Source organism: Micropterus dolomieu, linkage group LG18 (assembly GCF_021292245.1).
Source record: "Micropterus dolomieu isolate WLL.071019.BEF.003 ecotype Adirondacks linkage group LG18, ASM2129224v1, whole genome shotgun sequence".
Lineage (NCBI taxonomy): Eukaryota > Metazoa > Chordata > Actinopteri > Centrarchiformes > Centrarchidae > Micropterus > Micropterus dolomieu.
This window is the reverse complement of record NC_060167.1, coordinates 11,496,312-11,524,205: the sequence shown is the minus strand read 5'-3', so window position 1 is coordinate 11,524,205 and position 27,894 is coordinate 11,496,312. Positions and strand designations below refer to the sequence as shown.

The 27,894-nt window shown below is 40.4% G+C and overlaps 1 protein-coding gene across 7 annotated transcripts in view; it reads left to right on the top strand.

Moving 5' to 3' along the window:
- anks1ab (ankyrin repeat and sterile alpha motif domain containing 1Ab) overlaps positions 1-27,894 on the top strand; it is a 47,783-nt gene that overhangs the window by 15,222 nt on the left and 4,667 nt on the right. For 5 of the 7 annotated variants that reach the window (XM_046028844.1, XM_046028842.1, XM_046028846.1 and 2 more), the window contains exons 3-12: positions 6,425-6,540; positions 10,389-10,487; positions 13,597-13,743; positions 15,719-15,826; positions 16,511-16,681; positions 18,435-18,572; positions 18,730-18,801; positions 19,089-19,172; positions 19,293-19,430; positions 21,128-21,304. In XM_046028844.1, the coding sequence (XP_045884800.1) occupies positions 6,425-6,540; positions 10,389-10,487; positions 13,597-13,743; positions 15,719-15,826; positions 16,511-16,681; positions 18,435-18,572; positions 18,730-18,801; positions 19,089-19,172; positions 19,293-19,430; positions 21,128-21,304 (1,250 nt within the window). Of the gene's footprint in view, positions 1-6,424; positions 6,541-10,388; positions 10,488-13,596; positions 13,744-15,718; positions 15,827-16,510; positions 16,682-18,434; positions 18,573-18,729; positions 18,802-19,088; positions 19,173-19,292; positions 19,431-21,127; positions 21,305-25,017; positions 25,669-27,894 lie in introns of all 7 variants that reach the window. The other 2 variants (XR_006821574.1, XM_046028843.1) reach the window with 2 other exon arrangements.

Genomic DNA, 27,894 nt, shown 5'->3' with positions numbered 1-27,894 from the left:
TCCCCCCCCCCCCCCCCGGAGATATGACTATGTGGTGTGTAATTTATTGGTTGGGTAATGCAAAATGACATCTGGGTCTAGGGGATTAAGTGAGTCTTCGTCATTAACCATTTATAAAGCTCTTAATTGCCCTTGGTGCTGCATTGATAATAGCCCATAGAGTTTATTGGATGGGAATAGGGCTGAATGATTTGGAAAAAATATCTATTTGCGATTATTTTGACTGATTTTGGAATTGCGATATGATTTGCAATATTGAATCATAATTTTCACATAATTATTCTCATTTGCATTGAAACACATATTTAAATGATTATGGTGTGATTTTGGCATGGATCTGTACTGAAAAAATATGTTTTCTTATGTCCGTAGAATATGATGTGTAGGCCTGGACATCTCTGCAGCACGACAATATTTCATTTAAAATGGTATTTTGACACACATTTTGCCTTTAACAAATATTGCTCCTCCTGGAATTTGAAGATTGCAGTTGGCCATAATTCAATTTCAATTAATTGTACAGCCCAGATGAGAATTATATGTAATGTTGCCTGCAACCAAACACACTGCAACTGATTACATTTTTAAGCAACTTTTCTAAGAGCTGCTGTTTAATATTCAAACACACTCAGAAAAGATGGATGGAAGTTTAGTTTTAAGTCACAGAGATAGAAGCTCTTTGGCACACCATTGTTGTTATTTGTTAGACACAAAGTTTGGACATCATAGAAAATCTAATTCTGAATTTCCTTCACTGTCATGTTATTTTTTTCTGGAGTTACTGTATATCTTAATAGGTCTTGAATTGATAGTACGCTTCATCAAGTGTCCTACAGGCAGTGCAGAGGGAGAAGCCAGCTGGCACCACTTCAGTTTCTTTAGATAACACCCCTGAGTTGACAACAGTGTAAACCTACATCCATTAGATACTCTGCCATAAGGTGGTTTCATCATATACTATTGCATAACTTCTCTGGGTTTGCACAGGACTGCCTTTTAGAAATCTCAGATCAGATTTATTAAGATAACATTTTCATTAGTTATGTGCAGTATGTTTCGTGAATTAACAAGCTGCTTGCTACAGGAAGGTGTAACACCATCCAAGCTGAAAGAACAGAAACAGTAAAATATGTGGTTGGGATAAAAGGATATAAAGAAAGGATGCAGAATTAGTAGAAAAGAAATGACATTCGAATTAGGAGAATTTAAACTTTAACTACTGCACCACCATTTAACTCTACACGTGTCAGTAATTATGTTGCATCTTACATCACTTTTTGCTGTCAGCCCATTATAAAGGCGTAAAGTGTATGTCTATGCAGTTAAAATGGAAAGTAATAGTTTTAAATAAGCAACCAATTAAACTAAATGCTGAGTATAAAAAATCTTAAGGACATTTACTCATTTAATCAAATCTCTTCTTTACTTATATGTGATATATTTAATTTTAGTCATAAAGGGGAACTGTACATTAGGGCTCTTAATTTTCTTTTAGACATGAGATAACAAAAACCCACAGTATATTGTGAAAGTAAGTGAAAAGGCTCCAATTTAATAATATAAAATTAGTATAGAAGTAAACTGTAATTATATAGCACCTTTCAGAAACAAAATGAAAGGTACCTTACAGATAATTAAAACATATATTGAAATACATTTAAAATCAAGTTAATTAAAAAACAATAATGAAATAAAAGAGCAATTATAAAAAAAACCTTACCATAACCACTTTCACCATCTTCATCTTAATATTACCTAATTTAGAGAGTATATTACTGTTCATAAATTCCTCTTGCTTTTAACCCTCACAAAATTATAAAATTATTTGTATTTGTTAATATTAGGCCAAAAGAAGATACATTTTAGCAAAGCAATCCTAAAGCAAAGCTGATTTCCATTGCAGTGTTAATTTATGATTTTAATTGCAACTTGACTTCCCACACAGCCAAGCATTCTAAGATTAATTGCTAACCTAACAATTAAGACCTGAGGTTATTCCACATTACATAAGAGGAAATATGTTGTTTGTTTTTTTCGTCTTCTACACATATAGGTGTGTGCTATTTTTAGGCCTTGTTTGAAGAACGGCATGCTGAAAGTGTCCCAGATTCAGCTGAGTCATGCAGTTGCTGCTCCGATTTTAATCGGAGATTGTGCAAGTAGTTCCGGAGGTTGCGAGAATGGTTTTGTTGCTGTATTTGTATGTGTCGCTGAGTAAAGAGGTCATATTTTTCCACAATGTAATGAAAGGAAACAAACAGGTACCCTTCAGCGTCATCACCAGCAGAGAGAGAGAGAGAGAGAGAGAGAGAGAAGAGGAGAGGAGGGGAAAAGTGAAGAGATAGGAGTGTTGCACAAAGATAGAAAACTAAATTGTCACTCTTCATTCCACCTTTATCTTTTTATTGTGACAGAACCTTATGCTCTATCTCTGTTTTTGTGTATTTTCATCCGATCCACCTTTTCCTTGTATGCTGTCCCTCTCACATCAGGAGCCAAGGATGGCCAATTTCTCTTCAGGAAGCAGATCTCTGAACATCAGATTTTTGCGTTTAGCATCGGCAATTTGTTTGCCATTCTGCATGCGAAAGGATGATGTTATTTGTGGTGTGTGCCCATCACGAGTACCTCGATTGTGTGCTAAGAGAGCACTGAGTAAATGAGCTTAAAAAGAGAGAGGGAGTGGAGAGAGAGAGTTCAGCTAACAGCACACAGGAGGCATCAGCTACGTTTGTGTACAGGCACACTCTGACGTTCAAAGGAAAAGAGTCCGCCTTCAGTTTCCCTGAATTAATTCAGCTTTGCGGCTCATTTTCTCCAGTGCTTGGGTGTGTTGACAAGGAGCTAGTGCTTTTCCCCTGCTCTGATAAAGAGGCACAGCTTTATCTAGGCACAGCCTCTACCTCTTCTGCTGTAAATAGGTCTTTCTGGGTGCTCGAACGGAGTCAAGTCTACACCTAGCAGTGCTGAAACAGTACCGAAACCCACTTGGATAGATTTGACAGCTTGGCCTGTTTAACAGGGGATAAGAAAGTGACCCACTTCCCCCCCACGGAGGAGCATTGGATACTCTGTCAGTCAGTAATTAGGTCCTACTACTGTGGGAGGTGTTGCTGTCCCCAATGAATGGAAGTAATTGGATGTGGTGGCTGGTATTTTTAACAGTCTTTGTCTGGATATTGAGGTGTAAGAGCTGACTTTGGCATGGGGCTCATGAGGAACGAGTTAAGAAGGAGGAAGAATTGTGGGCTCTCGTAGTGAATCATAATTAGTCCACTTCAATCCTTCTTACTTCCTATTACCATCTTATCTCGCCCATATGTTTCATCACCTCCTCTTTTGTTAGTCTTATTCTGTCTCTTATCTGTCTTTTGCTCATTCTCTCCCTCGCCCATTTTCTCTTACTCCCTCCTTCCATCATTTTTCCTCTTCCATCAGGACTAATCTGACAGCATCTTCTCTTCCTGATAACAAATGATGAGTATTGGTCCTTGAGGATGACTGACCGTTCATGGACACCTGACTTGGCCTTTTACCTGATTGTTAACACCAGAGCAACTGGGTTACAGGCGGCCAATTACAGAGGAGGTTAAATCAATAGCCCTTCACTTTGCCTCCCTCGGTGTGTACTGCTTCTCCTTGCCCTGACTGCCTTACTGACTGGCTGACTACTCTTCACGAATGTGTGAGGTGATTGCAAGCAGCTTGAAAGCCTGCATAATTACGTTCTGCCTGCAGCTGTACCCAGATAACGCCAGTGATGGATGCAGTGAGCAGCCCTGCATAGGTGGGTGCTGAAGTCTACCACTCCCTGTGTAGACTATGGCAATTTTTGTCAAACGGCACTCTGTGTGAGTCTTTTTTACCCAGAATTGATCAAAAAAATTTTATTTCTTTATTCAGGCTTTTTCCTGTTGTGCTCTAAAAAATGTGATGTGACATGAGCATCTGGAAATACATAATGGAATTTGCCTCTTTTCTGTCATGCTGTATGACTGGATGAGATGGAGAAGAGACAGGACTTCTTCCTCTCTCGCATGAGTGCATTAGAGACTTCTGTTGTCTTGAATCAATGCTGCCCCCTTGTCCTGTCATCAAAGTAAGATGTAAATGAATTAAAGCCATCTGCTTATGTGCAGGAGCCCGAGGAGGCTCTTTGTTTCAATATCCCATGTTAGCCTAAAGAATCGGCGTTGCTCCTGCAGAAGAGGATTGGCTCTGTCATCCCTTTACGGTCTGGTCATTCTTTACCGAAAATGACTGTGATTTGGGGCTCTCAGTGCTTGTTCCTTGCCTCTGATGGTGGTGTCCTTTCTACACTGGCAAGATCAGAGTGCCTCTGTGCAATTCTAATCAGTGCAGTGGAGGAAGAAAGAGGGGGGTGAGGTGGGGTAAGGGGAGAGAGAGAGCGAGAGAGAGACAAGAGCAAGAATGTGTGCATTAGTATGAGAAAGAAAGAGAGGCTAGATAGAAGGGTAAAGGGGTAGAGAGACAGACGATGAAGAGAGGGAAAGTGTCTTGGTGTTTGCATCTGTCTGTGTGTTTGAGAACGAGAGGCAGGGAGCGAGACAGAGCGAGGGAGAGTGCAAGCCATCAAGGGAGAGAGAGAGAGAGAAAGAGAGAATGGCAGAGGGAGGGGAATTGATATAGTGGGAGAGTGAGGGAGAGAGAGGTGGTTACGTGGAGCAGCACCCCACTTCATCAGGCAGCATACGGCAGCCCCGCAGTGCGATCACACAGTATGGCATTGGGGCTATGAGATCGAGAGCAAGAGAAAGAAAGCAAGAAGGGGAGGGAGTTAAAAAGAAGAGCTTGAGGGATTTACTTGGATGAGAAGGGGATGATCACTGAGTCTGTTGCCTGTCGTGGATGTGGGAAGGACGTGGCAGCAGTGGCTGAGGTTGAGGCAGATCTGTGGTCTCGTGTGTTTAAGTAGCCGGCGTCAGGACGTTATGCCCTGTGAGCAGTGAGGGGTAGCGTGTGTGAGCCAGGAGCAGCTGCTGTGACTGCATCTGCACTGCCTGCATGTCTCAGACAGGCAGGGGATGCAGCAAACCTCTGCCCTGAGCACAGAGGCTGCTAGCTGTACCCAGCGAGGAGAAGAACCAGGTGGGCTGGCGTGGGAGTGGGGGGGGGGGTGCCCGCCTCAGGAAGGAGCTAGCTTACCCTGCACTGTGGTCCTGCAGTGATCCTTGCTTCAGAGTCAAGAGGCTCACTTGCTGTCTTTTGGATCTGAACCTGGATTTACTGCTTTGAGAGATGAGAAGCACGTTCTCTGGCGGAGCCACACAGCCAGCAGCTTGCTGAAGAGTGTGAATGCTGGGCAGCACAGGGAGCACCGGCACCACCAAGGACAGCGAACCTTTTTCCACTGGCAGACAGCTTACTTGGAGCTTCATCAAGGAATCTATACTTGGATTTGATTATGAATTGAGGAGTTTGGAATCAGCACACTGTGGAAATCCTAAGCCAACGTTTCTTTTTTTGATGTAGGATTTACAATATGTCTACCTGACCGTACTCCTTGTGGCTCTGGAGTAAGGACGGAAAATTATTTAAGCAAATGTGTATTCCTTGATCAAAAATAACACGAGTACCTCAACAGTACATTAGAATGCTGCTACCTTCATTGTATGAGCCGTGTCCTAGCTTTCAAAGAGGTTGACCAATGAAGCCATGGGACTCAGCCAGAGCTTTACAAGTATGTGGTGAAAACCCTGACAAATTTATTTTGGGGGAACTGAATATTTCTGTGTGACAGCCTAATGGAGTATTTTTTGATTTTAGAAAAAATGATGGGCATAGTTTTAGCAGAGTAAATAATGTGTGTTGTATGAAAATGTCTGATTTAGTGATACATATTTCCATTTTCCCCCAGCCTGAAAATGATTTAGTTACTTAACCTGTAGTGTTCAGTATTGTGTATTAGTTATGTTTTTTGGGGGTCTTTGACTAGCTAGGCACTTGTTTCTACACTCGCTCATCTGCTCACTAAAGGAATGTTTAGTGAACCCTGTTTGTTGGAAGATGCCGTAGTGGCTCAGTCCAACATAACTTACAATACCAAGCTTGAGATGGGCTTCCTTCCCTGCACTACCTCCACCCTCGCCTGACATCTCCAGTCAGTCACACTAACACCAGTGGGTGTATATTAGCCTAGTCAGTCCCCTGCAGGGCTTGAGCTGGGCCTGAGCACTTCCTACCCTCCTCCTGTGTTTGAGTTAGCTGGGCCCCCGCCTTTACCTTGGGAGCCCCTCACCCCCGGCCTGGACCCTGTCTCCCCCCCACCCCGCCTGGTGCTGCTGCACTCGGCTCTGCCTCTGCTGGCCGAGGATGATGTGGCAATGCCATGTGTCGTCCTCTGAGTGCCGCTGCTACCGGCTGAACGGCTTCTCCCTGCTGAAGCGCTTCCCTCTCTCGGCAGATGGGGCCTGTGGTAAAGCCCTGGACCAGCCGGTGGGAGAGTGGCTGGAGCACGTGGGGCTGCCGCAGTATGAGAGCAGGTTCCTGCTCAATGGCTTCGACGACCTACGATTCATGGTGAGTCACCTGCAGCACGTCATCTCAGGGGTCGGTTCCACTTTACATCACTCTGTCTCTCCCAGTGTCAGCCTAGCTGCATTTGTCTTTTTATGTCACCACTCTGCTCTCTCGCCCTCTGCTTGTCTCTCAGTAGCTCCACTCACCCCAACCCCTTCTTTATTTCTTTCACCCTTACCCCTGCACTCTTTCTCTTCCTTCCCTCGTTCCCCTTTCCCCTTCATAACTCTCTTCACCTTTGTACAATGCATGACCCTGCTAAGATTTATGGCATCCCACTGAACCCCTTTAAAGAATATGGGCTGTCACCAATGGCAAGACAAATTACAACCAAAACCCATTAACATTTTCCTAGCTTTCCCAAACATCATCTCATTTATTGTACAATTCTAAGGTGACCTCCTCCCCCCTATATTGAATCTTCTGATTTATAGTCACTGGACCTGACCCCTGTGTAGATGAACCTGGACAATCCTTAATCTAAACACACTATAGTCCAAATACACTTTGCATGGTTGCTCGCATAATCTCATTAAATCCTGTACCTATTATTATTATTATTATTATTATTATGCTCTTCTTGTGGTGCTTATAAGACAGTCTTGCAGTAACTGCACAATGTATGATTACACTGCATCAGCATGCTCTGGTGCTGTATTTATATACTGTAGACTCCTTTTTTTTAGATTTTAATTACGCATCTTTGCATGTAGATAATTATTTTTGTTACAAATGTATTATTTCACAGTACGTGAATCATCAAAAGTCACATGCTTTGTCTACTGTGATGGTTTAAAAAACATGATCAGACAGACTAGTATTTCTGGAAAGCATTGACACATTTTTCATGAATGTTTTGCATTTTTTTAAATGCCTCCGTCATATTACATATTGATAAATAAATTTAACTGCAACTTAAAAGATGTCCACAATCTGACTAAAAGCATTATCGTGTTTCCCGTAAAGAACACTGCAAGTAAACTTAATATTTCATTTGGCAATGATTGTAGAAAACACCATAATGTTTTCAATCCCCTGGCCATGTTACTCTAAAAAACATGGCGGTATACTGTAAATAACTAGCCCCAAAGGATAAACACGGACATTTCTCAGACCACAGAGCTGCATTAGCACTGTGGGCTATATGTCAGTTTGTCACTGCTGAGCTCAGTTAAGCAAGACCACTAAGCTCATAGGAAGAGTGGTTATATTCACAAAGTGTTACAGCTGAGGCGTGCTACTCTCTGGTCTTTTTTTCTTTCTGGTAAGGCGTGAGATCACAACATAATGGAGTCCTTATGAACATGTGATCACTCCTACTACAAGGTGCTGTGCAGATACAAGCCTTAGACTCAGATTTATATTTGTGCATGAGGTACAAATCCTACAACAGTCCCAAAGGAGTAGTATGTGTAGTCATCAGAAGATGTAGCCACAGTAGAAGGAATACAGTAGCGGTGTTCTATACGTATTTCAGCTAGACCGATAAATTGTCCGGAGTGATATATCAGCTGATGTTAGCTTATTGCAGATATACTGGTATCTTGTATATGTCAGACGATAAATAAAAAGACAAGGCAGTACAGAAATAGCAAAAATATGTTTAGAAACTGTGTCTTCATTGCTAAATTTGTCCACCAGAGAACAGTGACCAGTTTATTTTTCAACTGTAAAATGTTTCATGGTCTTAAACTCACAAATATCAATATTAGTATCAGCCTAAAAAAAATCAGTTGGGCTTTAATATGGATACAATGTTTTATCACTATGTGTATAATAATAATATTATTATATAATAATATTATTATATAGTACATTATATAGTATATTCTCCAGAACTTGAAGAAATAACTAGCTTAGTATTAAACATATCGCAAAACTTTTACCGTCTCACGGTGTATATTGTTGCACGAACCCTAGTGTACACATATTTAGACAGTATTTAAAAAGAAAACAAAGCAACCTTCTTGTTTTATTGAGTTGGAAGATTACATGATGATCAAGATTTCCGGGATATAATGTGATGAGGACTATGAGTCATTAGTCATTCTGATGTTAATTTTCATGCCACAACTAATGTGTCTGCTGGACTTGATGCATCAAGGAGATAAATCATTAGCTTCACAAGGCAAATTACCCATGGATATTTACAAGGATGTGGAGGTTGCAAACAAGGGAAAGGTCAGAGTAGTCAGGCAGACATTGTGAATGTTTAATATTGTGCCCTTTTAGATTCAGCCAGACTCGCTTTAGATGTGATCAGTCTAACTGAACTTAATCTTCAGAATACATTTGTTGGATTTATTGTCAGTCAAAGAGTTCGACATAATTTTTTTTTATAGCAATATAGTTTGTTGCTCTGATTCCAAACTAATGTGGCAGTGAGGCAAATTGTCTAGTGCAAAACATCTTAGAAGTTCCCCATCATGCATTTACATTGCATCTTTCCAGCATTAATATTGCATCAGACTCTGCAGCCCCCTCTTTCTCAATCGTTATAATGTAGAACTGAACATACATATTGTAATACATAAATGAAGTCTTCTTTCTTTGCCAGATTATTGTTACGCCCTTGCTGACTGTAAAGTAACAAAATTAGAATTTTATTAACAATTCCTCTGTGGTGCAGAGCAATAGAGCAGTTCTAATTCACTGTTGCATTAAGTGAGTGCATTTAGTGAGATGAAGGACTTCTACCATGGCTACATCTGCAAGTCGCATCAGATTAAATCAAACTACCATAACTCATAAGCTATGTAAGAACTGAACCATACATTCCTGTCACATGTTTCAAATGCAGCATGAAATAATAAGTTTGCCAAGTCTCCCGAGGCATCGTCAAACTTCAAACTGTGTTAATAAAAGTGGAGAATCTATTTTGGGCCTCCCTTACATCAGACCCTGCTTAATTTTGACCTTTATTCTAGCGATCAGTGAGTAATCTCCAAACTGCACCCTGATACAGGCCTGTGAATGCTGCTGCATTGTGCTCTGAAACCAATCCAGTAAGAGCCGATTGAGCAAAGACTACAGAACATTTTAACATTCTTGGCCGGGAAAAATCAATCTGCAGCAGTCCACAGGGAAAAACGCTTAGCTCCACATTTTTAAGGTTCTCCCTGTATCTTTATTCCTGCCTATAAACCAGAATAAGATGACAAAGCAGCTGGAGCTGCAAATATGAACAGCTACACGGAATAGACAAGAATCTGCTCGTCAGTCAAGATCTCAGGAGGTGGAAAACAATTACTGTTCATTGTTTCTGTGCCCTAAATTAAGTTACAAACTGAAGTATTCTTGTTTCCTGTTGGGCTATTTAGTTTCCCTCAATGAAACAAGCAAAGAGATCCTGTAGATGCTGCTGCAGTTATGAAGGCTTTGTTCCCTCTGAGTCGCACCACATCAGATTGATTACTCTTGGCATGCACAATTTATTTGACTTCATTGTCCTCCCACTCTGCTGTTACTGCTTGTGTCAGAGATGAGCATATTCTGCGTGTGTGTGCATTTGTTCTCGTAGTTACAGTGTAGAACAAGTCATGACACTATTATTGACCTATGCTGTTATAAAGCTATTTGTCTTATGTCAGTATAGTGTCTTTTATGCCTTTGTGTGTGTGGGTGTGTGTGTCTACAAAATATTGCACTAATATACAGTATAATGGCTTACTGATTTATTTACATGTGTTGTATTATCGTATGTCTATATTGTGTATTGTCTATGCATGTGTATGTGCTTGCTTGTATGTGCTTATGTGTTTGCATGTGTGTATGAGTATGGCTGTGTGTGTGCCTGTGTGTGTGAATGTGTTTATTTGTGTGTGTCTCTTACGTTTCTGCACATGTAGGGAAGTAACGTGATGGAGGACCAGGATCTCAGAGACATTGGGATCACTGACCCAGGACACAGAAAGAAAATCCTCCATGCGGCGCGCAGCTTGCCCAAGGTACTTAAATTCATAACTTAACCTCTGCACTGAAGAGTACACTGACTGACATTGTCTCAGAAAAAAGGTCAAAATATCTGTATGTTTATAAAAATAGTAGATAAGTGAAAAAAAATACAGTAACAGGATAAAAAACGTTTTGTAATTATGGATTGATACAAATGCCACGCTGGTTACCTGAACAGTGGTTCATCAGAGCTGAAGAACCAACCTTCCAATACATAACAGTAAATAGGAAAACATTGTTTGACCACAGATACTATAGACTGAGGGGAAAACAAGCCAAATTTACTGTTTTGAAGATAATAACATTATTTTGGAACTATGTATTGCAAAAAGTTGTCAGATTGCTTTGGAGTCAATGACAAAATGTCCCTACTTCCCACTTGATTTATTACCTCAGTAAACACTTTATTTATGGAGTTTATGGTCTCAATTGGTAGATTCAAGTCTTCTTCAATACATCATGATGTTCATTCAGAAAATGATGGTCCTATTTATAGTTAGCTATAGCTATAGGGTGTGGATGCCTTGTGACAAGTTGCTACCGCGCGACCTGTTTATCAGGGTAGGGGTGACATGTATCCACCGCACTGAGTACCAAGGTTTGGGTGCTGTCTGTGTTTTCGAGTAAGAGCTTTAACTCTTTTCACAGTGTGTTTTCAGTTCATGAAAGTGTAACATTTTGGTTGCCTCTTGTTCAGCATTTGGTTTTACTAAAAAGACACTTGGATGTTAATTTTTTCTGTTAAGTACCCCCCTCCCCTATACAAGCGAGTTGTATAGCTATGGTGCCTGAAACAGGACAAAGATGTCCTCTGTGAGATAGCAGAGAGTTGCCAGTCAAGAAATCAGGTTTCTTTACATTGATATATTAAGAAATTATGTTTACTTGATTATTCAGTAAAACCAAATGTTATTGTGTATCACATGTAGTGCATCAAGTATGACCACTGACAGATACCAGGAAAATGTAAGCCTCACTGTTTCTGTACCACAGTCTATTTTAAACCACATAATACATGAAGTTTACAAAGGCATTGGCTGGTGAGGATCAAGGCTCCTCTGGCTTTGCTTAAATAATGAGATAAGCAATCTGCTTACCAAAATATCTTTTTAAATTTTTTGAAATACAACAGAAACACAAAGTAGTACTGACATCCATATTTTCAAATTGTGGTAAAATGGTGCAACGTTTTAATGGGCATTTAGCATGTGAAAGTACAAATTACACAATTGTGTGCACAGTAGCAAAGCACTATCCAAAAAAATTTAATGCAAATTTGGAAAGTATTCATTATTGGTCACTTGATCGGCATACGGTCATGTTATGTGTCACTATTAGCAGTAAAATAAATACATGTTTCCACCAGGGCAGTATTCAACAGAATTTTAGCGGCTGATCTGAGCTTCCATGCTGTTACCGTTTTATTGCCAATAATATTCATCAGCGGAAGGTAAGGGCACATTTCTGTCCACGTTGCAAAGCTGGAGAATAACTACATTAAATTACAACCCAACAACATTTTTTTTTCTACCAGGGCAGTAAAAGTTTAGCTGGCTGATCAGAGCTTTCATGCTGGAAGCTACCATTTTGTTGCCAATTTGTGATCAGCTGATTGTCTCAGACAAAGCCAAAACAGAGCCCTGGAGAGAGAGAGTCACTACATGAAATTAATCCAACTACATATTTTACAGAAGTGGACAGGAGAAACACGGCAGGTCTGTCTGATTATGGCCAGCTTCTAGCTAAAGCTATCAAACAACAGCTTTCATTTGCATCGCTAAAGTCCGACTAACTTCATTACCTGTCCAGACACACAGACAACTTCAGCTCCGCTTTGAAAACATCTTTCCCACATCAAAGCCTTCCATCTGGGAAAATCCACACCAATTACGTCCGTGATTTTTTGCCATCATCTGTCCCGACTCCTCTGGCTTCATGATATAAAGATCCACAGGCTGTTGGCTCTTGTGCTAAATAATGTGTAATAATGTGTGTGTTCGTTCATTTGTCCAAATATCACTTCTCTTCTTACTTCTAATAAACCAGAGGACTACTCAGAGACTGTTTATTATTATTATTATTATTATTATTATTATTATTATTATTATTATTTTCTCTTCTTCTACTGACACATTTAATGTAGTGACGGGCTTCTAATACTGCCGGAATTATACAAGCAGAAGAAGAACACTGTGATGGCGAAACGCGCTCTGTAGCGCTGTTTGTCCGTTGTCGGCTATTGTAGAAACATGATGACACAATACTGCAACCTCCGTAGGTTGGGGTGCCCACGGTTATGTAGATATAAATGGATCATTCTAAGGTAACAAAAACATAATGGTTCATTATGTAAGGTCTTTATACACCACTGAAAACATAGTTATGGATATTATATTGCATTTCCGTCAATAAATCCTCAGAAATATTACACACTGAACCTTTAACGTGAAATGCAGATGCACCTTACTAAGCTAATTAGCTCCACCTTCTCGTCCAAATATGGTTACTTGTGGTTCCAAAAAAACAAGATGGCCAATATGACAAACTTGAGGCGTCAAAACGGTAGCCCACAAAACAATGGGTGATGTCACAGTGGCTACATCCACATCTTTTATACACTTTTATACGGTGTGATGTACTCATGCACAGCAGTGCTTTGAGCTAAATGCTAACATCAACATGCTAACATACTCACAATTACAGTGCCAACATGCTGATGTTATGATGCAGGTATAATGTTTGCCATGTTCACCATCTTAAGTTAGCCTGTTAGCATGCTAACAATTGCAACACAATGTCATTATATATTTGATATATTAAAATAAATATAAATTTCAGAAAATTTTGCAGAAATCCATCCAGTGGTTGTCAACATATTGCTCAAATTACCAATACATCAACTTGATGAAAAGCACTAGTCAGGTGATCACCAAAGTCAGTAGGTTTCAGACCTCTGACTGACATTTCTGTCTGATGACCAGAGGCAGAATTGTAGCCACAAGTGAAAAACAAAAATATATACTGTACATTCTTTGAAGTCCTTTTCTCAGAACAAAAAGTTTCAACACTTGCTCTCTTACATGTGTCTTTCCTTCACTGTAGGTTAAAGCACTGGGCTGTGATGGCAGCACATCTCTTGCATCCTGGCTGGATGGCCTCGGCCTGCATGAATATCTACCCAACTTTCTTTCTAGTGGCTACCGCACACTGGAGTGTGTTAAGAACCTGTGGGAGCTGGAGATTGTCAATGTAAGAAGCCATCTGTTACAATTATCCAGTAGAATTTAGATTTTGGCCCATAGACCCATTATTGTCTATGAACTCACATCTTGAGACATTCTGAACCGGTTCTTACAGAATGGTCTCCTTATTCACAAGGCTACCTTGATTTATGGATCCTGTTTGAGGTTAAGGAACACTTTACAAGGCCGTGCTGAAATAACAGAGAGTGCTCGATGATGGAAACATTTGCATAAAACTATTAGTAAATAACTAACAGATAAAATGTAAATTAATGAGCAATATGGTGACTGATGACAGGGAAGTATATAAATTGGTTTAATCTTTTATGGAAATAGTGTAACATTTTGTCATAATTTGTAATTATAGCACTCATTTCGTTTGGGGTAAAAGCTGTGGGGGAAATAGAGGAATGCATGTACCAGTGTAGTTGAGCTTATTTGCAGCACTGCTACAACAGTAGTTTCCCCATGGGTTCCTAAGTTAAATCTGCAGTGTGCAAGATGATTAACAGAACAGGAAAGGGAAGAAAACACGTGCTGCTACAAAATGACTTTGTCTTGACTTTTCTCTAATCTTTAATTTATTGTGTCATGTAGACATCAACATTGCTTATGTTACGACAGGCAACCAGAGAATCCAAACAGATGATCTGATATGGTTGATAAGCTGTCACAGAAGACAGGAGCAGTGGATGAGCACATTACAGCGATCATATTTTTCCCACTTATCACTGCCTTTCTATGTGTGTTTGGTTGTGATAAACACAAAGACAGCGGTGGCAAAATGGCAGAAACCAGCAACAGCTGCAGCAGCAGCTGTAGCAGCCAGACATAAAATATATATATATATATATATATATATATATATATATATATATATATATATAATATGCAGTGTGTGAGGGATGGTGTCCAGCAGACTGCGATGCAGTACAGAAAGATGGGTGTGAGAACAGGGCACATTACTTTCAGTGTGTGCAGAACTGGCTCTGAGCATTTTGGCAGGACTTTCTTTGCTCATTACATTTCCTACATCCTCTTCAGCATCTTACACCAAATTTTATCAACCATCAATTTCATCAATGAGCTGGTTTACGTTCCCATATAATCCCATCGTTCTTTATTACTATTTAAATTTACTCTTATTTCAAACACCTCGTGCATTTTGTCTCACCGGGGTTCTGTTCATGAGAATAATGAAAACAGTACAAGAAATCCAGAGGATGGACGCGTTGCCTCTTCTGCCTCTGACTCTCACAGAATAAATTATTGAAGCCTTCAGACAGTGAACCATATGAGCCTTTTATGGAATATTTGTATCAGCGACATAATTGCAAATGTAACATTAATCACTTGACATCCACCTGTAGTGGATGAGCATGAATGTTAATAGCCAATTATGCAAATATACAGTGTTAAGATAATGAGTTTTGACTATATAAAATTAACCTATGCTTCCTCCTCTGAGGGTTTTAGCCACACAAGCTGATAAGTAAAAGGTTTAAAGAGACAAAGATACCGTGGATAGACATTTGTCAGGTGAACCTCCAGTGTTACAATACTGTAGATTAAAAACATATTTAAATTGTGACAAATGAAGTGGATCTATGCAATACAGTTATTTGAAAATCACTTGTTTTTTTGTACATTACCTGTTATCGTATCATAAATCTCCAAATTCTTCTCTGTTACTTTAGCACTATGTCCAAAAATGCATCGTGAATTATAGAGTGTCCCGGGAAGGAGACAGTGCTGTACTTTAAGCTTATGGCAAAACAGATTGAGGCTGAATTATTGACGAGAGTCATTTCTGTTTGCCTGTGGATGGCTGCCAGTGAGGGGTGCATGCCACCAACTCTGTCAGTGTATTTTGGATATATCTCTATTAGCTTAGTCTGGATAAATTTTTGCGTATGAGATATTAATGCGATAGTGCACAAGAAAGTATGCCTTATTTTGTGCTCTAATGCTGCCCTCTCCAGGTTATTAAGATTGGTCCCCTGGGCCACAGGAAGAGAATCATTGCCTCTCTAGCAGAGAGACCCTATGAAGAGGCTCCATCCAAGTCTCGTCGTCTGTCCCCTATTATGGTAAGTGTAGAAACTGATCCACTTCACATTTACAGTATTGAAGGGGTCGTCATTACTAGCTCTTCGTTAGGTGACACTGATTCCACAAAAAGACAGCGCAGTCCAAGAAAGATGTTTTTATCTAAAGCACCTTACAGCACCAAGACATTCTGTCAACGTTAATTTGGCTAATAGATAGGGTATGCTCAATATGCCCTATTAAAAGGGTAGTTCTGCATATGCCCGCATTATAACCTGTATTTACTGTCAGTGATTTAAAATTTCAAATGGGTTCACATTTGTTATTTTATTTTATGTTTTAGAGCTTGGTATTTCAATACAATCAAAACAGAGCTCAAGATGGAAGTTAAACAACGTTTCATGGCTTTATTTCTATGCCAACATCATTTCGTGAGAAATGGCTCCCTTTTTTTCAGCAGTGGAAATCTAATTTTGGAATGAGATTCTTCAATATCATTATGTTCACAACAGTTAAATACTCGGGGCTGATTTCCCAGGCAGATTAAACTGGGCTAAAAAAGAATTGAGAATCTCCATGGAAGAGGCTCTTTTGTTGAGGATTAAGCTTGGATGTAGATCATGGAAACCAGCCCATGTAGACTTTGCTGTCAAATCATTAATCTGTGCTGTGTGTGTGGTATGTTTGTACTCTTTTGTCTGTTTGTGTGCGTGTGTGTATGGCAGTTCCATGACCTCCTGTCCCAGACCACATCTCCCCTCAGTCAGATGGACCCCTACACCAGTCGCTCCATGGACATGCTCTTGCCTTTGACTGAGCCGGACAGGAGGCGGAGAGGAGTTGACCAAGACTGTAGTGTGTCCCTGCGTTCCTATAGTGAGAGGCCGCGCTCTGTAGTGAGTTCCACCTTTCTTCATTGTTATCATATTCTGGAAAACCACCAAACTTACTTTCAGCGAGCGACTAGCAGAATAATAGAGGAGGATGCTGTACAAAGTTAGGGTGTCTCAGGGTGTCTTGTCACCTGTTGCTGGAGTTGTTGTCATAAATCTCAGAGGCAGCACTGTTGTGGGTACAAAACTAAACTTCCTGGTTGAGTTAAATTACACGCTATTATCCAAAAGCATATCCTGATTTTATCTGAGCTGCCTGCTTATTTTTATTCTCATTTTATTTATTTTGCACTTCATGTATCTTATCATTAACTGTGGTATTTTATTAAATTTTTCTTCTGTGTCTACGTGACAAAATTTATACTTTGTTTTGATAAGTGCTCTATAACTAAAGTTTTTTTATTATTATTATTATTATTATTATTAAATCTTAGTGGGCAGACCCAAAGAACCAGACTGTACTAGACAGTAACTGAGGAAAACCGCAGTAATGTGACAACATATATACACTGTTTAGAGAGGTCTTGATTTAATTTTCTGATCATTTTGGAGGGTATGGTTTTGTGGTGATGTTGAACTGTATTGCGTTATACAGAGAGGCATACCTGTTATTTTGCCTACCTTCATCACAACAATAGTAATGGCGGTAGTGGTAGATATCAATGAAAATCGACATTAGTACTAATAGTAATAGCAATAGTATTAATAAAGATAGGACTAATAATAATAATTATATCAGCAGGTGTCGAGCAGGAACATTGAGACAGTAGGCGGCTTGCAACCACAGATCGCGAAAGCGTTCATAGAACCATTCATTTGGATGAAAGTGATTTGACTGAAAGTTAAAACACGACAGTATTGAATAATTGCCCTCCCTTACCTTCCATTATTCAAATCAGCCATATTACAGCAGTTCAAGTAATCATCTTAGCTACTGTAGCATGCTAGATCCCCATCATGATTGCTTTGAAAAGCAACTTCAAGTTTACCAGTTAGCAAACTTTTACTAGAAGCACTGTGATCTTTTGCTCCATCCAGTGTATTTTAACTCGCCCAGTAAAATCATTTGTCTCCAGGCCAGCTCTGAGTTTTAGAAATATTTGAATAACTACAAGTCGAATCTTCATTCATTGAAATGAATTGGTGCTTGGGTTCCTCTTTAAGAAGATAAACTAAGAATAACTCAGTGATCAAATTGTACCATTTGCTAAAGGTCAAATATGACACATAGAGTCAAGATGGCATGCCTGGTTTCTGACTCACTGAGGCCAAAGAGAAAACACAGAGGAGCGTCCAAAAATAAGGGTAATGTAGCACGACTACACTACTCAGGATTCATCATATGTAAAATCAATACTTATCATTTTCCTAAATGCTTAGTGAATTATTGTCAGTTGTAAATATTACTCTCAGAAGAGATTTATGAAAAAGCTGAGCAGCCCACATTGACCTAAAGGCCTAACCTAGCGCATGAATATTTATGAGCATACCAGCCGTTCAAAAAGGACTTATATTAAAGTGCTGACCAAGCAGACTTCTGTTGCCTTCACTCTAATGTACAGCAGTCTGAAATATTTTACTTCACAACCTTGGCTGAGACACAAATTGTACTTCAGGTTACAGGCTCTCTCTTTTGGTGTATGTAAAGAAAAGTATCCTGACACTTACAACGTTCCACTGCCTTTGTACAAGTATTTAATTTGCTCTGTCACAAATGTTAGCTGTGTTTCCTCTTTTTGTTGCATTCACCATTCAGGACAGACAGAGCGAACGACATAAAGACTCTCGTTTAAACCTCCGGCCACCGAGCCAGTCTGCTACCTATGCCACGGTGTCCGCCTGGCATCACCAGCCTGAGAAACTCATCCTGGACTCCTGCGGCTACGAGGCAACTGTAAGTCACATGGAAGCCGCCATGCAGACTGTTAAAAAGAGACTGACTTCGATATTTAATTGAATTTATTGCATCTCTCCTGTGTAGCTGACATGTAGCGGGTCAGCACCAGTGTTGAATTGATCCAACCCTGGTGTGTTTTGATTCTTTCTCCTAGTACCTAGGGTCAATGATAATCAGGGATCTACGAGGAATTGAGTCCACACAAGATGCCTGTGCTAAAATTAGGGTACGTATTACTAAAAAGCTTCAAAAATGTTTTTTTTACTTACAATTTCATTTGCACTGACCTTTTTTGAAGAAGAACTGAAAAGTGTTTCATTGATTATAAAAATGAACAAATCCAGCAAATAAATGCTGAAAGTGTCAGACATGAATAACTATATATAATATAATATAATTACTTTTCCCACTCATCCAAATACATTAATATTTCTGTTATCACATTTGTAGTGCACATTGTGTTTTGTTGTACTATGTACTTGTCTGTCACTCTTTTTACTGTGCCCACTGCAGAAATCAAAAGATTCAAGAAAGGGTCCAGTTGTCATACTGTCCATTACCTATAGAGGAGTCAAGTTTATTGATGCAGCCACAAAGGTAATGGGTTCGTGTGTCTCTGTATATTGATCTGTCCAACGCAAACATTGCAATTGACTCTCTCAGCCTCCTTTAGTGGTTGATTTCCAGTTAGCACTCACATCCTTTCTTCTCCATTAGACTATAGTTGCGGAGCATGAGATCAGGAACATCTCGTGCGCCGCTCAGGACCCAGATGAACTGTGCACTTTTGCTTATATTACCAAGGATCTGAAGAGTGGCCACCACTTCTGCCATGTCTTCAGCACTGTGGAAGTGGTAAGTAATACAACTCTGTCCTGTTAAAGTAAGAAATATCTGAACAAACTAGTCTTGTGTTCAATGTTTTGTTCCGAACATGTACAGAAATATGACTGTAGCTCAAAAAAATAAGCATATAGTTTAAGTGTGATACAGTGGAAACCGCTTATGGTGATCACAGTCAGAGTGTGAACAGCCCCTTTTGTGTTGATCAAAAAGCTTGGGACAGAATCTTATTCAAACACTGTTTAAATAATTTGCTTTTAGTAGTCAAGTATTCCGCTTACAGTGTTAATTTTGGATCTTTTCATACATGACAACATATGAGGGATATGTTAGTTAGTTAGTTTTCAAACTCTGCTACAGATTTGGCCCTGATACCATAAAGTTTTATTTTCAGGCCTGTAAAAATGTTTTAAATGCACTGAAACCACCGCCAAGCTGTAGCTCAGTACCCTATTTTCACTACTGACGTCACTGTATATATAAACAGCACAGTACTGTTTTAGGCCTAATTATAATTTGAACTACTGTGAGCTTTTTTATTTTAATTTTTATTTGAATGATACACAGTACAGTAATTTAATTTGTACAGTCATTTCAAAAGCGTGAAACAGCTGTACTGCATTTTGAAAAAGTAACATTCAGTAAATAACAAAGCTGTCAGTTTCATTACTTTATATTCATGTCATAAATATAAAAATGTCAATTAGATGGTAATCTGCATGAGAAATAAAAAACAAATCAGTTATAATAATCATCTGCTTGTAGTGATCAATTGCACCGTGACGTGATCATTATAAGAGGTTTCTCATGGTAGTACGTCATATAATTCTTGAGCTTTTTGTAAATTTACAAAAAACAAAGTGTCCTTTGTGGGATGTTGGGTATCCTGCAGTTAAAACAGCATGCAGCATCCTGTGGACATTATTTCCTTGATTGGCTCATCGAAAGGCTTGATTGAAGTTCCACTCCTGCTGTGCATGGCATTTCCATGTACAGTCATAGATTATGTCATAATTTGTGTCTCAGCTTCTGTAAAGGTCGAGTACAATCTTTTATCTTTGGCAGATGGACCACTGTGGATAACTGTTAGTTAACTGCAGGGAAACAGTTTTAACTGATTTTAAATGATCGAAGGCCAAAACACAATTTTGACCTTCACCTATTTGTATTCAACACAACTGCTCAATGTGCAGAATGTCTGGTGCTTTGGCTTTTCTCTGAAAATGTGCATGATATTCAAACAGGAGAAAGCAGATCATTTCACAAAGTAATTATCCTAACGACGTGGAGAGCAGCGCTTTTGTGTGCTATGCAAGGATTTTTGTGTGATGCACAACAAATTGAAAACAAGCATTTACAAACCCAATAAAATAACAAATAACAATTCTAAATAAATGTTGAAATAGAAGTCATTAACAATTATACTTACAGTAGATTTTGATCATCCAAGCTACTTGCTTGAATTGTTCAAAAGAGCTGATACCAAATGTTTGTGACAGCGTTGGGCTTTTACTAAAGGTCTTTAGGGAAATTAAATGGTTTGTCATGCACACAAGCAAAAGGCCAATTATCTCTTTAAAGTTCATGTGAATTCAGATTAAATCAATTGTAAAACCAAAAGACAACCACTGTGAAGAAGTTGCTTTGTGTATGTTAGCACAAACTGAAAAGACTTGTAGCAAACACTTTTTTTTTTTTCATTCACACAGACACAGACCTACGAGATCATCCTAACACTGGGACAGGCATTTGAGGTGGCCTATCAGATGGCAATTCAGTCCAGGGCAAGACACTATGTCCCACCTACATCTCTGGGCTCAGAGGTCATAGAGACCAAAACCAGCCGACCTGTATCTCAGTCGTGGAGCAGCGTGCGGAGATCAGCAGTGAGTACCACCCTACAAACCCCTCACAAAACATGTTGAATGTGTGTGCCTGTGAATATTGAATTTGCTCTACTTGTTGAAAGAGGGAGAGCTGAAACACAGCGTTGTGTAATCATAATTCATAAAAGGTACGCAGACCTCGTGACCGACTTTTCTCCGGCACTGAATCCCCAATGGGCCACAGAAAAAGGAAGATTTGCTGTGTGTGTGGTAGAAAGTGATGAGTCATTACTTTGCTACCAATTTCATTTCGCCCACACCCCAAGTCGGAGTGACTCAAGATCAGGGGAGATGTTCTTTTTGTGCATATGTGAAACATGACAAATGAAGTTTTATTTGGTGCTTACAGGCGAGCATATGATTTCCTCTGGGACTTTTCTGAGGGCTCAGCCCTTTAGGTTGGACCCATCCACTGCTTCCTCACTATTGATTGAGTGTGTTGCATAAATGTCCACGTATACCCCGAGCTACGCATTGATGCATTGACCTCTCAGGCTGCATATAATGAGCACTCAGTGATCACTGTCACCTGAGAGAGCTGCACAGCCAGGAGCACGCTCACTGCTAGACCACACGCTTATGCAGAGACACACATCACTTTGTTTTACTACCTGCCTGTAAGGATAATATATGGAGTAATCACAGAGCTGCATAATGAGTCTGGCTGGTTGTTTAAGTTTTAAAGGAGAATGAGATTCCTATCTGCTGCAGTCTGTTTTAATGCTTTTTATTGCTGTGTGTGAATGCTACTAAATCTAGTTGGTTTAAACAGAAACTGTGACAGCCATTCATTTAGAAAATTTTCCCCAAGGAGAGATTAACCATTTGCTTAGACCCCTGCTCCTCTTAGTTACTGTTGCAATGCCTGTGAAGCTTTCCGCAGTTTACAGTGATAATGGTGACAGATTTCCACACTATTTGAAAAAATGGGTTCTTGATTTCAGACAGCATTTCTAGCTGTCGATTTTTCCAACTGAAAAGACTCGCTTGCGGATTTCATTAGCTGTTGCTAGCTAATTAAGCAAGTGTTAGCTCCATGAGTTTGTTGAAAATACTGGTTCTGGCTGACATATTAATGTGTTAAAATAAAATTACTGTAAAGGGGTCTTGAATATGCACTTGATGGCTGCATACATTATATTGTGCTGAAAGGCAGAGGCTAAGGCTGCTTGTTTCAGTCAAAAAGTCAGCATCGTCGCCATTTTATGATCCATGTTGAAGACATGGAAATAAAGAAGCAGCGTTGTTGTATTGAGGTGTAAAGCTAGTTAGTAAAGTATACAGTAAGAGCAGACTGTACATAATCCTGTTTGGCTGCTTAGCTGACATACTTGGCCTGAGAGTGTCCTGTTGTGTGTCATTGTATGAATTCCCCCTTGGGGACAATAAAGTCCAAAAGACTAGTTTTCAAACGGTGCTTTCACTTTTAATGTTACAAAAGAAATAGCTGTCATAATGAGGACTAACCAAAGTGTTTGACAAACTTAATGCTCAAAAATCTCAGAGAACTTTGACTGGGGTTGCTGGAGCACACTCCCTAAGCCCACTAAAGAGGACCGAGCCGCTAAAGTTAACATACATTCTGTAGCATCCAGACTAGCTTCCACTAGGACTAGCTTTCCCTTTTTAAACATAACCTGTAAACCTGTAAGCAGTTAGCTATTAATTGTACTCCGTGGACTTGGGTTACACTGGGTTACTTCTGTACAAGGGCGTCACTTTGTATTGAAAAGTGGTTATAAGATAAGATATACTTTATTGTCCCCGAAGGGAAATTTGTTTTGGAATCTGTCCATTCTGCAGCTTTACAAGACAACAAAAAATACAGAAATAAAGCATCTTTCAACACATATTCTCATGCAACACAACACATGCTGTCATATACATTAGACAGTTACTTATACAGTAGCACATTGACTCCTTCCAATGCCGGATGGTTTTAGGGGGTGTTATGATACACTTAGCTCACAAGAAGTGACAATGCACTATCTTGGGTTCACGAGAACAAGAGGAGAAGATATTTTAAGACTATTTTGAAAATATAATAAAATTTAAAATATAAAAATATAATATAATGCAGTAATTAGTGGCTTGATTTTTTTTTTTTAATCTTTCGGTTACTTTTTTTGGACAATGCACATTTGTTTCTTCAATATTAAAACTGCATTCCATGTTTTCTTATTGTGCAAATAAAGTATTTTCGTTTTTTAGAAACAATTCTTGTTGCAAGCTATTTTTCAGAACATTTTTAACAAGTGCTTTCAAAAAGTGATGGGGATAAAATCAGCCATTTCAAAAAGTGTCCCCAGTGTAAATGACACCAATGCTACTGTAGCCCAGCATGCAACGTTTTCAGCTTTCATTAGAGAAGATAAACACACTATTTAATACTACTATTCCTCACAGTTTGCTCTTGTAGTTTTGAAAGGCTAAAAAAAAGACACCACCATTCAATTCCCCATCCTTACTACAGCTCCTGTGCACACTGCTATAACGTGTAGAAATCCACACCTGCCATGCCTAGTTATGGCTGCTAAGCTATGACTGGACAACCACACTAGGGTTTTAGCGTCAACTGCCAGAACAGAAGAAGTACAATCCTGCCTTCTTTAGCAGGGGATGAACTGCTCCGACTGCTGCCGTATTTCTTCATTGTCCGTTCGGTACATTTAAATGCTCTGTCCCTCTCTTCTATTCGTTTTCTTTAACATGTCTTTGTTCTTGTCTTCTTGGTCCTCCTGCTTCCTAGGGTGCCCCTCTACTCGAATGCCGCTGCTGTCACTGTCACAAGTGTACTACCCACCGTCCTTCCTTCCTCCCGTTGCACTCTGTTAGCCCTGGAGTCCAGGTCCTTCTCTTTCCTTTCCTCTATTCAACCTGTAATCACCACACATCTGAGTACACACCAATCCCTCCCCTCCTTCTTTCTGTTGTTGTTGGGGTGCCGCAGTGCACTTTGTCTCCTCGTTTTGTGGTTCTTAATATTTCAACCATAAACGTTCTCCTCATCCCTTTACTTTCCCATCTCTCATCTTCATCTTACATTTCAGAGGTAAAGATGCAATTAGTTCACGTTCTGTGGTTAAAACACATTCAGAGAGGAGAGCGTTTCTTGATGTGATTTAAGGACTGTTGGCTTAATTGCGCCAGTGAGGGTTTGTAAACAAGATGGTGGAAGTTGTCTCTGTTGGATGGTTTTAAGCTCCCTTTCTCATTTTCTTTGTGTATCTATCTTTTTAACTTTGATGTCTTTAACGTTGAACTGACGATGTTATTCATGCACAGGGAATTTTAAAATTTCAAATGCCTATCTTGAGATTTTTTAATCCATTTCCATGTAAATCAGTATTAATCAGCATATTGTGTGTTTTGACTGCTTATATTATGACAGTAGTGCTCGTGTTTGTGTGAGCCACTGGTGTAGAGCACTTGTTGCTTTTGAACTACTAATCAGAAAATGTTTTAACTCCCAGTGGGTCGTAGCTTTGGTTTGCTGCTGCGGCTTACAGAGGCTGAGTGTGTTTTCTGTCAGACATCATCCATGTTGTGGATTGAGCCCTGAGTGTCCATGATTATCACATGATCACTGGACTGTACCTCTAATCCACATGCACGTGTGTGAGCTGAGGTCTTGTCAGTGTGGCGCAATGGCCTCCACTGCCGCCCGTCTCACGCCCTCCTCTCGTCCCTCCTCCCTCCTTCCCCCCCGGCAGATCGACCCCCTGGAGATGGACGCAGACATGCACTCCCTGGGCAGCACCACCTGGCTCTTGGACCAGCGGGACTCCAACAGGCGCCCTGTCAGCACCAAGTACGAGACCACCATATTCTGAGGCCGGATCCCCACAGCCGCCCCTTTGCACCCTCTCGTACTTTCCTCCCCCTCCTGTATCCAGTTCATTATTTATTTAACACACACACACACACACACACACACACACACACACACACACACACACACACACACACACACACACACACACACACACACACACACACACACACACACACACATACACACATACACACATACATGCGAGCCCCGTGCCTTCTCACTGTGATGGTATAGCATCCCTCAGGGCTGCCTACTCCTGCACCCTCCTTTGCCCTGCCCAGCGACCCACACCAACCTCTTTACCCGCCATGAAAAAACACTCCCGCGGCTCTCCCGTGCCTCCCCAACACCCCTGGCAGCCTCCCTCGCCTGTTGCTGGTGCAGCCAATGGCGGAGGCCTGGAACGGACGATTTTGGATTGATGTCATTATACAGTGGCCATGCTCTCTCAACCAAACTGCCTCTTCCTCCTCATCCTCCTCTTCCTGACAGCTTGCATCTGCCTCCAAATCCCCGATAGCTCCCAGAGGTTGCATCTTTATTATTCTTGCTCTTTCTGGCCATTTAAAAAATTGATTCCCCACAGGCAAAACAAGCATGTTCATTTTTTATTTTTATACTGTTTCTAGACCCCACATTGGCTTGATGTAATGACAATTTTTTTTTATTTATGAAATATTAAGTTTGGAGTATTGAGTAAACTACCAAGTTGTGTGTAATACCAAAGGGGCCAGTGTGTTAAACTATTAAAGGAGATGTTCAACATTTTGGGAAATATGCATAGTTGCTTTCTTGCCGAGAGCTAGATGAGAATATCGATACCACTATCGCATCTGTGAAGTAAATTTGAAGCTACAATCAGCAGATGGCTAATTTAGCCTAGCATAAAGACTGGCAACAGGGGCTTGCTAGATCTCAGATATAGCTAGAATAACAGATATCTGCATGCAAATGCAGAATCTGTAGGCAAGAGACAAGATTTTGACACAGTGGAGAGCAAAAGAGTTGGAATGCATTGGCTGAAATGCAATGTTGAAACCCATTGGCTGTCATCTGATTTAGCTAACCGTAGAGGTTAGTGTTTTCTTAGCTTTCAATTCACCTGCATTTGTCATCATGACTAGCTCACTTGGTAGTGTGCGTGCCCCGTGTACAAGGCTGAGTTGCACTGCCACGGGTTCGAATCCAGTCTGTGGTACTTTGCTACAAGTAGTCGCTTATTTCCTACTATTCCATCTAAAATGAAGCCAAAAACGCCCCCAAAAATATCTTTTTAGGTAAAGAAATTGTTGTCAGCTGGGTTCAAAAATTGCTAATCAGACTGTAAACAATGACCAGTGCACGAAAGAGGAAGTCTTGGTCTGGATACCTGTTATCCGTATATACGCTAGCTATACCTGAAGGCCCTGAAGGGGTTACAACCACATTATTTACTCTTTGTTTTTGTACTGATTAAATATAGAAGATTTAACTTGTGTGGGGTTGCGTGTGACTGTAACTCTCTGAAAGCTTCCAGATCTTGCATTTTTTTTCCTTCTTCTTGTATATGGTTACAGTGGGGGAAAAAAGTATTTGACCCCTTGCTGATTTTGCAGGTTTGCCCACTTACAAAGAATGCAACGATCTATAATTTTAATCATATGTACATTCTAACAGTGAAAGACAGAATCCCAAAGAAAATTCCAGAAAATCACATCATATGAATTTATTAAAATTGATGACCATCTGATGAGGAAAAACAAGTATTTGACCCCCTGGACAAACAGCATGTTAATATTTTGTAGAAAAGCCATTATTGGCCAGCACAGAGGTTTTTATAGTTGGTGACAAGGTTTGTGCACATTTCGGCAGGGATGTTGGCCCACTCCTCCCTGCAGACAGCCTCCAAATCATTCAGGTTCCGAGGTTGTCGCCTGGCAACTCGAATTTTAAGCTCCCTCCAAAGATTTTCAATTGGATTCAGGTCTGGAGACTGGCTAGGCCACTCCAGAACCTTGATGTGCTTCTTCTTCAGCCACTCTTTTGTTGCTTTGGCGGTGTGCTTAGGGTCGTTGTCGTGCTGAAACACCCATCCTCGACCCATCTTCAGCTCTCTCACTGAGGGAAGGAGATGTTGGTCCAGAATTCCACGATACATGGCCCCGTCCATCCTCCCCTCAATACGACGGAGTTGTCCCGTCCCCTTGGCTGAAAAGCACTCCCAAAGCATGATGTTGCCACCACCATGCTTGACGGTGGGGATGGTGTTCTTTGGGTTGTACTCGGTGTTCTTTGCCCTCCAAACACGACGAGTTGAGGCCAAAAAGTTCTATTTTGGTCTCATCTGACCACATCACCTTCTTCCAGGCCTCTTCTGAGTGGTCCAGGTGGTGAATGGCGAACTTCATGCGGGCCTGTACATGTTTCTTCTTGAGCAGGGGGACCTTGCGTGCGCTGCAGGATTTCAATCCATGACGGCGTAGTGTGTTACCAACCGTTTCTTTTGTAACTGTGGTCCCAGCTGCCTTCAGTTGATTCATCAATTCCCCCCTTGTGGTTTTGGGATGATTCCTCACCGTTCGCATGATCAGGGACACCCCACGAGGCGAGATCTTGTTTGGAGGCCCAGACCGAGGGAGGTTGGCGGTGGTGTGGTGCTTCTTCCATTTCCTGATAACTGCACCGACAGTTGATCTTTTCTCTCCAAGTTGCTTTCCGATTCTCTTGTAGCCCATCCCAGCCTTGTGCAGATCAACAATCTTGTCCCTGATGTCCG